General features: G+C 41.3%; 1 protein-coding gene across 12 annotated transcripts in view; it reads right to left on the reverse strand.

Annotated features, from left to right (window-relative positions):
- The window catches only part of mbnl3 (muscleblind-like splicing regulator 3), a 53,945-nt gene that overhangs the window by 6,374 nt on the left and 33,512 nt on the right, over positions 1-14,059 (reverse strand). For 7 of the 12 annotated variants that reach the window (XM_072663438.1, XM_072663436.1, XM_072663444.1 and 4 more), the window contains 2 exons: positions 10,372-10,522; positions 8,607-8,714 (listed from right to left, as the gene is read on the reverse strand). In XM_072663438.1, coding sequence (XP_072519539.1) covers positions 8,607-8,714; positions 10,372-10,522 — 259 coding nt within the window. Of the gene's footprint in view, positions 1-1,082; positions 1,178-8,606; positions 8,715-10,371; positions 10,523-14,059 lie in introns of all 12 variants that reach the window. The other 5 variants (XM_072663442.1, XM_072663443.1, XM_072663446.1 and 2 more) reach the window with 3 other exon arrangements.

The raw sequence follows: 14,059 nt of genomic DNA on the forward strand, positions 1-14,059 counted from the left end.
CTCTATCAAGCAAGCTAAAGGGAATGATGATCTGCTGCTATTTGCACTGCTTTTGGAGCATCTGACCATGCTGTATATCGTTGCTGTCCTGCAAAAACCTTGTGTCTCCATTTTTGGCATACTGTGAATCTGACAGTTTTCCTTTTTTTATTGTAGCCAAATCGTCATGATGAGCAGACCAACAGAAATGCTCGAAAATGACTTGAAATCTAATATTTTACATTGAATTACAGGGGAGGTTAAGATTTTGACATTTTGGAGACACAAGGTTTTTGTGTGACTGTGATGATATCCAATATGCAATTCAGCTTCACAGAGACCTGCCAGGTACCATGATGATGGAGGAAAACCCCTGAAGTGTTTCCTTCTCAGTGAGAACACAACCGATTGCATCCTTGGGGATAACCCGGCTACGGACAGCAAATTGCACAGCTGGGACTAAAACGTGAATCCTCGCCGGAGGAGTTTTTTGCGTAGGCTCCTGAGAGCGACGAGTAGGAGCGACACCAAAAAGGTGCAGATGATAAGACTCAAAGAAACAGGACAGAACAAATTTAACCAAATAAAACTGAGAAGGTAGGGTAAGAATGGCTATGAACACCAGGATGTTTTAACTACATAAAGGATGTAGCTGTGTTCACAACCAACATACAGTGGAGACATTTGAAGAAAGACACAGAATAGAGGTGAATCCACACACAGAGACAGGGTGACACTGGGCTACACAGAGGCTCCTCACTGGTCCACAGAGAGTTCAAATTCAACTGGGATTAACCAGCACAAACAGCTAGCTCAGGTGAGTTGCCTAGGGCCAGAGCTGCCTCGTAAAGGAGCTTGTAATATCAACAGAACCTCGCCTGGATACATAGAGGATAGATAAATAAATAAAGGAAAAGAAGATCTTCGCTTGACCTATGTGATATTCCAGCACGATCATTATCTATTAGGCCTAAATGTATCCAATATTTGTGCGATAATATGCTCAGTGAGATTTGAATACCAAATACTGAATGCAGTGTCTGTGGACCAGAGCTGGATGCCCTACAGCTGAAAAGAGAAGAGGCCAAAATGAAGGGGCAAACCTGATTGGAGGCAGCTGATTCGGCAAAAGGAACATTGGTGACTGGGGTCGTAGCCGACGAAACAGTGGAAGTGGTGGCACCGTGCATCATGGGAACTTTTTTCAGGCGAGTCAGACAAGAAACAAGGGAGAAGGGGAGGTGGAGGGGAGGAGGAATGTTATGAGTACCATGACATAATATGCCAAAGGAACAGGCGGAACAGTCATGGCAACTAGCATTTATGTTCTGCCAAGATGAAGTTTTCACCCAAGAACAAACACATGCAAATACTTAACTTAAAGGTAACACTTTATAACAATGGTCACCCGAGTCATAAACTACATTAACACTGAACTTTGGACAAAATGAATTTACCTACATTTTTTCAGTTTAAAAATGACAAATTACACAATAATTTAATTGATTATGATCCTTAAGACCTTTCTACTCTTTTTTTTTTTTCCTCCCGATTTGGTACTGCCAATTAACCCAACTGTTCGGAACTCCCCCTAGGACAACCAATGCTCCAATGCCCCCAACACTAGGAGGGTGAGGACTCAGCACATTTCCTCAGATACATGCAAAGCCAGCCACCACCCCTTTTTTCAAACTGCTGCAGATGTGGCATTGGTGGGCAGCGACACGATCAGAGGAAAGCGCCAGGTCCCCAGCTCCACTGCACCAGCTAACAGACGCCTCTGCCGGCCAAGGTTGCTTAAGAGTGATGAGGGGAGAAAGCGTCATCTACCCACCCAGACAGAACACAGCCAATTGTGCTCTCCCGCACACCGGCCCACAAGACCCTTCTTAACTTTAGTTGGTACTGAACACTCTATCTACAATTCTTATTTTTTAAAGCTGTTTATAATTTTAGTCTTAATTGATTTAAACCATTTTCATACTAATTTCTACTATTTCTGATTATTTTTATTTGACCTACACTTGTGGTCGGAAGTTTACGTATATTCATCATAGACATGAATATCACGGTAATGCTGGGCTTTCGTTGATTTCTTTGAACTGTTCTTTTTGGTGCGTTGGTGGTTCTTGGGTTGTCCCTGACTATTTCCTCTCAGCTGAGGGTGAAAGTTTAGGTCTGTTTTCAGATCTCTTTTTCCAGACCTCTCAACAACTTGTTTTTTATATTAGCAGGAACTTATGTCTGAACTGGTGATATACAGTTGTTTAGGAACAGCTCCAAGAGACATTTCCGACTCCGATGTAAACCTACAATCATTCTTCTCAGTTCTGCACCGAGTTCTTCAGACTTCCCCATTGTGCCGGGTGTCGGTTAATTCATTCAGAGGTGTCAAACAAACCCTTTTTATGTGGGCACAGAGAACCAACTAGCTGTAGTCAATCATGATCACTAACAGGAAGTTAAGAGGCCTCAAAGATTTAAAAGACATTTTGGAACTTTCAGCACCACTGAATTAATAATCTAAGTGGGTGTAAGTATATGTTTGACCCTGTATGTATAAATCTGACACGTGTTCATCTTAGACCCCACCCCTACCAAAATAACTTTTTATATTAAAAATATACATTGTACAACCATTGTACCCCAGACAAAGAACTGTTCCACAAAATCACTAAAACCCAACATTGCCATAACATTCATGTCCTTGATGAGTGTTTCTTCCAAGCACAGTTGTAGATCTTTAACGGCAGGAGCTCCTGCATGTAATCCATTGTTGTTTTGTTATCAGTACACCGCAAAATCCCCAGTGTTGAAGTCCAGCTGGACCTAAATGAGCACTGTAAGTTTTGCTGTGTGTGCGAATGTTGGAATTTTAAACCTGGAATCCCGCAATAAATGTTAAATCCATTTGAGTTAAATCCAATTTAGTATCAGTTTGGTATATTTTCTGGTAGGATGAAAAAACCTATTCACAATATCTTCATGACAGATGTCAAGACTTTACAGCTAATTATTTGATGTGCTTGTACATTATGTGTCATATAACGATTAGGAAACAATGGTCAAATGATACAAGTTACAGGTATGTATGTATTAGAGATAAGAGAAAAGATAAAGACTACATGACAACTGCACTGACTAAAGATTGTGGTATGAAACACAGTGGATACTCTTTGCATGCCTTTGCACCTTTTTTTTGTGTCTCTCCATTTCCACATGTTTTAAATTTGTATTCAAACTATTCACATGTGGTTTAAGTGCACATCCTCAGATTTGAATTAAAAGCATTTTTCACACATTTAAATTTTACAATGTAGAATGGTACAGCACTTTATAATTACCCTCTCCACTGTAAGGCACCATAATGTTTAAGACATGGGGCTTCACAGGTGTTTGTGATTGCTCAGGTGTGTTTAATTGCTCCCCACACATCTGTCTGACAGATCAGCAACACCCCTCAAGAGGCAGGTGTGGATTTGTCAATGACTACTGCCTGCTTGTAACATGGTATTGAGGTGGTAAGCAGAAAAGAATGATAAAATCTGTTGCAAATGGACCGCACAGCCACTGCCGAGTGAGTTCCAGCACTCTTTTCACTTTCTGAAGAAATTACACACACACACAAAAAAAGAACTAATAGCAATACGTAGTGATGAGCGACTTGGTGAGGAACACCTGGCAGTCAACATTACCATAGGGCTAAACATTAGCCTCGGTCTGTATGGCTCCAAAACCGTACAGACACATCTATGTTCAAAACTCCTCTGAAAACCCTGTGATCTGCTTCACCCTGACTTTATACAGGTGGCCCCACCCTAATTCTGGGTCTGGACTAAACTAAAGAAAATTTATATAGATGTATGGAGACCCCAACGATCCATCGATAACAAATAAACAAAAGAATACAGGTCTAATGTTGATACTTCATCGTTAACCCTTTCCTCTACCAGTAGATATATTCCTAGCTAGTCTCTAATTCTCTTGTCCATTTATTTCTCTACATAAGGTTATAAATGTCTGCAGTCTTGGGGACACAGTAGACCAAAGCAAAGTAATTAAGTTCTAGCAGACTATAACATGTTTTTGCAAATAACTAGTGGTTTGCATCTTGAAGCTTAGCCTCTATGTTTACATTCATGAAGTCTTCTGTGGAGAGTAGTCATTAACAAATCCGACAACTGCCCCCAAATGAGTGATTAGGATCTTTTGGGCAGATGTATGGTGAGATTTCTTTTTTATGATAAGAATTCTTCTGTTATCAGCGTCAGAGGCCGACCCGTCCATTTATTATTACTATGCTCACCAGTTCTCTTCTTCTTCTCATTAAGGTTCCAAACAGTTGATTCTGGTAAGCCTAAGGTTTAGCCAATGTCTCAGTTTTGAGTAAATCCAAAAATCACAGCCTTCTACACAGATTCTACCCAAACCTCCACAGACTGTGAGATTAATTTCTCACCTGATCTTCATACTTCATTGGTTCCTAAACTGGTGCCTCTGTTGAAGGGCTATCACTAGGGACTATCAGCTTGAGCCGCTATCACTAGATCCCCACTCCAAACAAAGCCATCAGGATATCCTACCAATACAGGAGTATTGAAAAAACAATTTTACAGAGGAGCTTCCAGCTGATTTAGGTCACTGCCACCACTTGGCTCTAGCAGTGACCACAACAGTTAATTGGGTTCTCACGGCAGGTACTAACTCAACTGCAAACCCACTGCTATTACGCCTGACACTGTTAGGCTCCAAAGACGGCCTTTCATGCGGTGGTATGGATAATCTGAGGCTCTGACCTAGCCACGCATGTCGATAGCATAAATTAAATGATAGCATGACACTGTTCTAATGCTGAGGTGTCTGACTGGTCTACAAGCGAGGTTGGGATCTTTGTTTTTTTTGCCTTGGCGTTTAGGATGGAGGACCAAGTGGACATTAAAACCTTACACATTGCACTACAACTAGACTCTAACCTTTAAGAAGCTAGTGGACTGGTCAAAATGTTTTCCATGTTTCTCCCTCAGCAGAATAGAACCTTGTTATGCCGGACACCAATGATCTAAAGGGCGCAATGGACTTTCAGATGTTTTTCTGAAGCACTTTTGAAAGTTCCAAGGCTACCTGCCTCTACTTAAAGCTTAGAGAATTCATTGAGAAGCGACATTTAGTTTTTCAACAGTTACAGTCAGAAAAAGAATGTCTACAATTTGGGTAAGTCATTTGAATATCAAACTACGTCTGAATGCGTCACACCTTTTTTTACCAAGTAGCTTTCCTGACTTAGCAGTAGCTAATCGCAATTTTCCCAGCTTTATTTGTGGCTTTGACATGTACATGGCTTGTTGCATCTGCACCACTGGTTTCCCTAGCCTTCACTATGTTTACTATGTTTATTTCAGCTCACTTAAAGTTCTACACAGTTTCAAGATAGAGTGGTCATGAGTGCTGACTACTGCCCATGGTGCCTCTGAATGGATCATTAAAAGCAGGCCTCAACTTACTCATGCAGGAGTACTGGCTCAGAAATAGCTCATTTAGATTCAGCTACCCCTCACAGGTACCAGGGAGTTCTCCTTCTCACTCTCAAGACCAGTGCTAGAATGCTAGCAACCATGCTAGAACAGGGGCTCATTATCACTCGGACAGCATGTCCCCTGCAGATGCCCGTTTGGTTTCCCGAGGGTTTCTCCAGCAAGACACACTATGCTCTGCCCCTATGCTTGGGGCACACTTTCTCATTGCTAGGCGCACAATCTGTGTCTTTGTCGCCTACCAGAGAAAACTCCTTGATACCTTCACTTTGTTGAGACATTTGGTTTTATACTACTCAAAACTGTGACCAATTCAAGGCTCTAGGCTCTGTGAGCCAGACCCCTGCTCAGCTGTAGGGGAATTTTAAGGGGACGACCATGGCTGCAGGCACTGAAATGGCATATTCAATTATCCCATCATTCTGGACTGAGACTTGCTATGACTGTGTTTTACTAGAGGCTCAATAATGACCTGCCAGCCCTGGTTTCCGTTGCTGCTATCCCTGTTAAGCTGACTGCCAAGGCAGCGGAGGAAGAATCGTTCATCTCAGGTGAGAGGTCAATATTCACCTGTCAATAGAAAATTTCTTCTGACTGGTGTGCAGATAATCTTACACTGACGGCTGGATAAAGGTTATTCCTTATCCATGTTTGCAAAAAGTGTATTGTCCTCGGTGTAAGTCTTTCTGCTTGATCCACCTTTCGAGCCGCAGACACAAGTGCTCCGAAGTAGATTTCAAGACCACCACTCTCCACTTCTGCTTGAAGTGTGGCAGAGCTGCGCACAGTGTATTTGAGCCCGCTTGCAGTGGAGTCTGGATTGCTCTGGTGTCACTCTATCCCCCGATCTGACAATTCTTTATAAAAAACAATTCCTCTGTCCCCTCAATACATAAGTTTGTGTATTGAACTGGCTTCACTCAAGCAGTACAGCAGGCTGCTCGGCATCTGCTGCTATGCCCAGTACCTGCTTTGAGGCATTATGTGGACTTGATCACTGACATTTGTCTGATACACCATTTATTAATTTGCTTCATTGACAGAAATGAAGGGGCTTCTCTGGGCTTCTCAAAACAAAAGCTTTCACACTAGGTGGTGGAGGTAATTTCTATCACCTACAAGTCCAGCCAGCACCTGCCACCAGGGTCAGGATCACAACACTCTGTCTATCATCTACAGAGCATTACTACCTTCTGGGTGGTTCTGAAAGCTGTTTTGCTGGCGGGTGTCTGCCTAATTTGGCATGCCGCTCACTGTGCTTTTTACCGCCTTTGGTGGTGGGTAGGAATGAAATGAAAACCTGTGTGAAAATTCCTAGAGGAATCTGACTTCCACCTGAGCAGGGTTTTCATAGTACTGTATGCTTCACACATCATCAGTGTGTGTGGGCCTCTGTTGGTCTAAGGTCTTGACATGAGCGTAGGGGTATAGGGAGTATCCACTGTGCTTCACACTTTGGAGATATACGCTCTCACACTGAAAATAAAAGTGCTACAGGGTTGTTTAAGCGATGCCACAGAACAATTTTTGGTTCTATAATGAACCATTTTTGTAAGACATTGTAAGACACAACATTTAGATCAACTTTTTTTTTTTAAACCATTAAAAGGTTCTGCACTCATACACTATATAACACCAAATGTTTGTGGACACCCTTTCGAATGAATGCATTCAGCCACTAGACCCATTGCTGACACACACACACACACACACACAGCTTGTCTAGTCCCTGTGAAGAACTACTACCAATACAATAGGCAAAGAACTACCTAAAACTTTTGGGATTATTTGGGGATGAAATTGGGTGATGATCATCCAACATTCTGACCTGACTAACGCTCTCGTCACTGAATGCAATCAAATCCTCACAGCAATTCCATAAAATCCAGTTGAAAGTCTTCCCTGGACAGTAAAGACAGTTTAGGATCAAATCAGGATAAACTCTTTTTTAATACCTTTAATTTCAGAAGACACAGTAAATGAGCAGATGTCCAAATACTTTTGTCCATATAGTGTACTTCTCTTACAAAAATGGTTCTTAATGGAACCTATATGGTTCTCATATGGCATCACTCAAAGAAGAAATAAATTAAATTCTACACTAAATTCCATGCAAATTTCAATATTCAGGCTTCAGTTTTTGTCTAATGTTTATACATAACTAATGTTTATCCACAAAGCCTTGCTAATACATGGCTCTTAAACGAGTGCTGGTATAAAGTGTTACCATTTTAAAACAACTCATATTTAACATATTCTACTGCAGCACAGACTGAGAAAATCTAAGCAGAAACAGCTTATAATTCTATTAAAAACATGACAAGTCATCAAAATCATACAATCCAATCAGACAGACACATCTGATAATTGTATTTTGATGGAGCTGGACCATGTGTTGGAGGAAAACGAAAACGAAAAGAAAACTCATAGAGAAACAGCATGTGACGTTGGCTAGACATACAGTGCACTTCAGTCAAAACCTTGCTTTGTGAATCATGTGACAATTAGCTTGTTTCATTTTAAAACATACCTTAAATAACACCATCTAACATCATCACTTCAGAAAACCCCATCATTGCACTTTACCATGTGTGACTTTCAGAACAGCTAGTTTAAACTGCCTGCTTTTTTAGGAGTGAAGAGTTACATCATGTGACCAACGGAAAACTAATACAGCACGACACATGAACAGCAACAGCATCAGAGATGCTAAATGCTTCGAAAGGCAAAAATACAGACACACAGTCCCCCTCGCATACAGACACACATACAGGCACGCTCATTGAATAAAACCCAATTCTTTCACTGGAGGGGCAATAGATTTATCTTTACTCGTTCGACTTTAGTTGTTAGTTAGACTCTAGAGCGAACTCCACTCCCAGGGCAACTGTGGAGGGAATACAGTGCACCTGTGGGCATAAAAACTGTGGAGTGGGTTTGATTTTGTTGGCTTGGCCCTTGATTCAGACTTTTGATTTGATTGCACATGGCGCAAGTGAGTGGTAGCAGGGTAACATAGCTACATGATTAGTGTATAGGTAAGATGTGCGTGGGGTGGGTGGAGGGAAGGGGGAGGGGCCTGGGCTCTACCCTCACCAGTGTGTCCGGGCCCTGATAGGTAGCGGCTGTGGGGGGGCCTGCAGCTGCTCCAGTCCCTCCTCTCCCAGCGGCCCTCTGCCAATGGGCCGGGGGGTTTGAAAAGCCCTATAACAGATTTGAGGGGGGTGAGGGAGGAAAAGAAGCACAAAGAAACAAACAGGAACCAATCTTAATGGCTTAGGAATAAGGCCTAACGTTAGCCTAGCTATTGCCCAGACTGTGCCATCACTTTCATACCCAAGCACACATACACAAAACAAAGTCAACAGCTGTGCAGGGAGCAAAAAAATGAAGAAACAAGGAGAAGCAGAGCAAGCAGATAGCTCGGTGACAAATAACACAACGGACGGGACAGGATTAGTGCTCTGCCGTCAAGCTGAAGTGCTCAGTTAGTGAATTATTGCTTGTTTTATTTAAAACTCATCACCATTCACTCATAAAACCCCTTATCAAAACATGCCAGGAAGTGATTAAAACGTAAAACAGAAATTTTTAATCACCATTACCAATTTACCATCACCAATTACCATTAAAGGCGGTTAAGCATAACAGAACTTTTCAAAGGTAAAAGTTAATGATTCTTATTAATACAATTAGTTTATGGTAGACTGCGGTTGCCAAGCACCATAATGGTTAGAGGTTATTCCACTAAGAGCATGATGGGTTCGAATAGTACAGAACTTGAGAGTGCTCACACATGTTGAATGAACCAATAAAAAAATTTTTTCGTTGTCCTGTAAAGTTTTCGACCTATGACTATTCTATTTATTTATATATTAGACTGCGAAACAAACATAATTGTCCTTTGGTTTACATGCTGTTATGTTTCACGTCTTTCTTATATGGGTATTCTGCCTGCCACAGAGCTTCAGCACTCCTCTAAGACAACCTGTGGAGCAGAGGGACTCATGAGGAACCTACCAATAACTCCAAATGGAGCCATGCAGAAGAATGAGCCTGGCACGCCATGCACACAGAGCCCAGAGCAATAGGAGGGGAAGAGGAGGGGTGAAGGGGTGAAGGAGCAAACGAGCGGGGAGCAGGGAGTGACATGAGGACAACACAAAACAACAAGGTTAGTGTGCCAGCAAGGGCTGCGTGGGAGACCACAGGCCGAACAGATGACATGGAGGCCGGATAGGAGACACAGACACAAAGCCAGGTGACAGAGATGCTGCAAAGCATGGATCACTCCAGCTGAGGGCTAGAGAGAGCCTGAGGGCTGGAAACCTGGATTGTGGTGCTAAAATGCTGCCTTTTTCTGTTGGGTTAGGGATGAAAAGACTGCTTGGTCTCTTGGTCTAATCATAGACAAAAAAACAAAACAATATAAAAAAACTGGATTCCATTTGTACAGACTAGTCTAATCTTGTAGAGAAATACCGTACACTTACCACTTTGCCAAGAAGACTGCCAGCATTCAGCATTGCCAGCTTTAGTGTATAGTCACTAGATACATACTGTAGCGTCTGAGTGTAAGTAAAGTACTTAATGCAATGGAGCACCAAGAGATGGCAAGGCTCAGTGTGTGTGTGTGTTACAGGGGACCAATTAGCATGACAGGTGTGCAGAGTGGGCTACCAAGAGACAGAGAGACTGCATGAGCTAAAAGGGAGAAATAGGGCAAGCGAGGGAAGAGCTGGGCCCAGTTTAACTCGGTTTTAGCTTGATGCCCTTGCAACTGAGCTATGCTGCACTACACTCAGGGTGTATGGAATCTGCCCCAGGCTGAGTAGACGACAGCGCTCTTATGGTGCCTCACCTGTAGGGATGAAGGTTGGCTGCTGCAGCTGCATGCTGGCCAAAGCCTGCTGGTAGTGGAACATGCTGGGGTTGAAGACGGTTGCTGCCCCGTTATTCTTCTCCAGGGTGGGCCTCTTTGGTAGCTGCTGCATGGTCCCAGGAGGCAGGGCCTTATAGGAGGAGAGAGGAGAAGTGAGGAGAGGAGAGGGAGGGAAAGAGAAGCATCGAGAAAGATATCAACAGGTCATGACAAGAGTGCAACAATAATTAAAAGTGAAATACTGTCACTTGGATAATTTAACGCTTACTCTGTTGTTAGTGGCATCTGTGCCTGGTGTATTATGCACAAAGACAGTGTTATATTTAGCATGTACTATAACTCTGTGGCTACCTCGTTTCATTTGCATATCTGCAAATCTGCAAACTGAAGTCATTACGCTGAAGAGGCATGGTTCTATGGCATGACAAACACACATTCAAACAAGCTGAAACATGCATGCTGTTCAGGGCTGCGCCATATGGTGAAATAAATCACTGTACAATCTCCATGCAAACTATGCACATGTCTATTACGTTTGCTCTATATACAGCTGTGGTCGCATACATACACTCATCATGGACATGAATGGCTTGGCAATATTGGACTTTCAGTGTTTTCTGTGAATAGTGCACCATATATCTTTAATAGAGAAAAACAAGAACTGGGGGCTCTGAGTGGTTCAGCAGACTAAGGCGCTACAACTATGACCCAGTGTTCACTGGTTAGAATCCTGGGTCATCCTGGGAACAGCATTCTTGGGGTTACATTCCTCAGCTTTACTCCTTCTCCGTCTCTTTGCCACTTTTCATATGGCCACAGAGAAGATACCAACTGTAGTCAATAATGATCACAAACAGAAAGTTACAGGCCTTGGCAAGTTTTGAAACTTTAGGCACCATACACACAATACAGACAAAAGTGTTGGGACACGATCATTCCAGAGAACATAGTTCCACTACTCCACAACTGGCATTAGGCATGGTGCCAGTAAGTTCCAGAAATTCTATTCTATTGGCAGTACATCTCTACAAGTAATAGACAAGGTGTGACAGCAATGGGTGCATCTTAAAGTAGGTGAAAGCCTTTATTAGACAGGGTGTCCACAAACTTTGGGTATACAGTGTAAAGGGAGGCATGTACTTTTTTTGACCCTAACTGGTGTGGATTTCACTAAAATCACTGAAAAGCTCTGAAAGCTCAATATTGCCAGAACATTCAAACACGCACACTTTAGTCTATTACATATATTAGCTATTTTCAGAAAAATAATATTCTGCTCAGTCATAACCAGAGTTGGGAAGAATGATAGTAAAAGAAAGTGATAGCAGTATGGTAAATACACTGTCCTAAATATATTTTAGGTAATTGGCAGTTTTCTACACACATTTCTTTGGCTATATATTTCCTGAAATTAATCACTCATATTTACATTTACTTTGCAAACAGCCATCTATTATTATTACAGTATTACAATTTACATTTTTGTAATTACATTACATGCACTTTGTAAAACAAATGACCTTTGTATATATTAGCTGTGCCTGTCATTGTACATAATTTACATGCTACATGCGACAGCTGACTGTGCAACTTCAGTTGTGAATATGAGCAGCTTAGCACAAATGTGGAAAGCATCATAAATCCAGCGAGTGCTTTGCAAAAGCATCTAAATCATGCTAATATGAAAGCATTTTGATCGCTATACATAATTTCTTTCAGAAAGATTTTATTTGGCAGCAGGACCTTGTAACTATTGCAATAGGCTACTGTCTGTGTTTACAGGAAACATACTTCCACTTCCAGTTTGCTATAGTCTGGTATGAGTCTCAAAGAGCTAGAAGTAGTAAGTCGTGAGATTACTTTTTATAGTATACATACTAGTTTGAAAGAAAATCAGCACAGTGATTTATTAGTCTACTCAGGCCTTAGTAGAGCTCAGTAACACTGAGATAAATAACTGATCAGCACAGTGATTTATCAGTCTACTCAGGCTTTAGTAGAGTTCGGTAACACTAAGATGAATAACTGATCAGCACAGTGATTCATCAGTCTACTCAGGCTTTAGTAGAGCTTAGTACCACTGAGAGAAATAGCTGATCAGCACAGTGATTTATCAGTCTACTCATGCTTTAATAGAGCTCAGTAACACTGAGATAAATAACTGATCAGCGCCGTGATTTATCAGTCTAATCAGGCTTTAGTAGAGCTTAGTAACATTGAGATAAATAACTGATCAGTAAAGTGATTTATCAGTCTACTCAGGCTTTAGTAGAGCTCAGTTACATTGAGATAAATAACTGATCAGCATAGTGATTTATCAGTCTACTCATGCTTTAGTAGAGCTTAGTAACATTGAGATAAATAACTGATCAGTACAGTGATTTATCAGTCTACTCAGGCTTTAGTAGAGTTCGGTAACACTGAGATGAATAACTGATCAGCACAGTGATTTATCAGTCTACTCAGGCTTTAGTAGAGCTCAGTAACACTGAGATAAATAACTGATCAGCACAGTGATTCATCAGTCTACTCAGGCTTTAGTAGAGTTCGGTAACACTGAGATGAATAACTGATCAGCACAGTGATTTATCAGTCTACTCAGGCTTTAGTAGAGTTCGGTAACACTGAGATGAATAACTGATCAGCACAGTGATTCATCAGTCTACTCAGGCTTTAGTAGAGTTCAGTAACACTGAGAGAAATAGCTGATCAGCACAGTGATTCATCAGTCTACTCATGCTTTAGTAGAGCTCAGTAACACTGAGATAAATAACTGATCAGCGCCGTGATTTATCAGTCTAATCAGGCTTTAGTAGAGCTTAGTAACATTGAGATAAATAACTGATCAGCATAGTGATTTATCAGTCTACTCAGGCTTTAGTAGAGTTCGGTAACACAGATGAATAACTGATCAGCACAGTGATTTATCAGTCTACTCAGACTTTAGTAGAGTTCAGTAATACAGAGATAAATAACTGATCAGCACAGTGATTTATCAGTCTACTCAGACTTTAGTAGAGCTTAGTAACATTGAAATAAATAACTGATCAGCACAGTGATTTATCAGTCTACTCAGGCTTTAGTAGAGTTCGGTAACACAGATGAATAACTGATCAGCACAGTGATTTATTAGTCTATGCATACTTTAGTAGAGTTCAGTAACACTGAGGTTAATAACTGATCAGCACAGTGATTTATCAGTCTACTCAGGCTTTAGTAGAGTTCAGTAACACTGAGATGAATAACTGATCAGCACAGTGATTTATCAGTCTACTCAGGCTTTAGTAGAGCTCAGTAACACTGAGATGAATAACTGATCAGCACAGTGATTTATCAGTCTACTCAGGCTTTAGTAGAGTTCAGTAACACTGAGATGAATAACTGATCAGCACAGTGATTTATCAGTCTACTCATGCTTTAGTAGAGTTCAGTAACACTGAGGTTAATAACTAATCAGCACAGTGATTTATCAGTCTACTTAGGCTTTTGTAGAGCTCAGTAAAATAATAAGCGTTATTTTGAATTATAAAACACTGGTGTTTCATTTAAAGACTATATGTTTTTGTTCCATTCCACATGCCCAATAATTGTATTTCGCTACATCCCAACCCTGGCCATAACATCTTAATGCTACACAGTTTCCGGCTCTATGTTGAGTTATACGGCG

Source organism: Salminus brasiliensis, chromosome 19, assembly GCF_030463535.1.
Source record: "Salminus brasiliensis chromosome 19, fSalBra1.hap2, whole genome shotgun sequence".
NCBI lineage: Eukaryota > Metazoa > Chordata > Actinopteri > Characiformes > Bryconidae > Salminus > Salminus brasiliensis.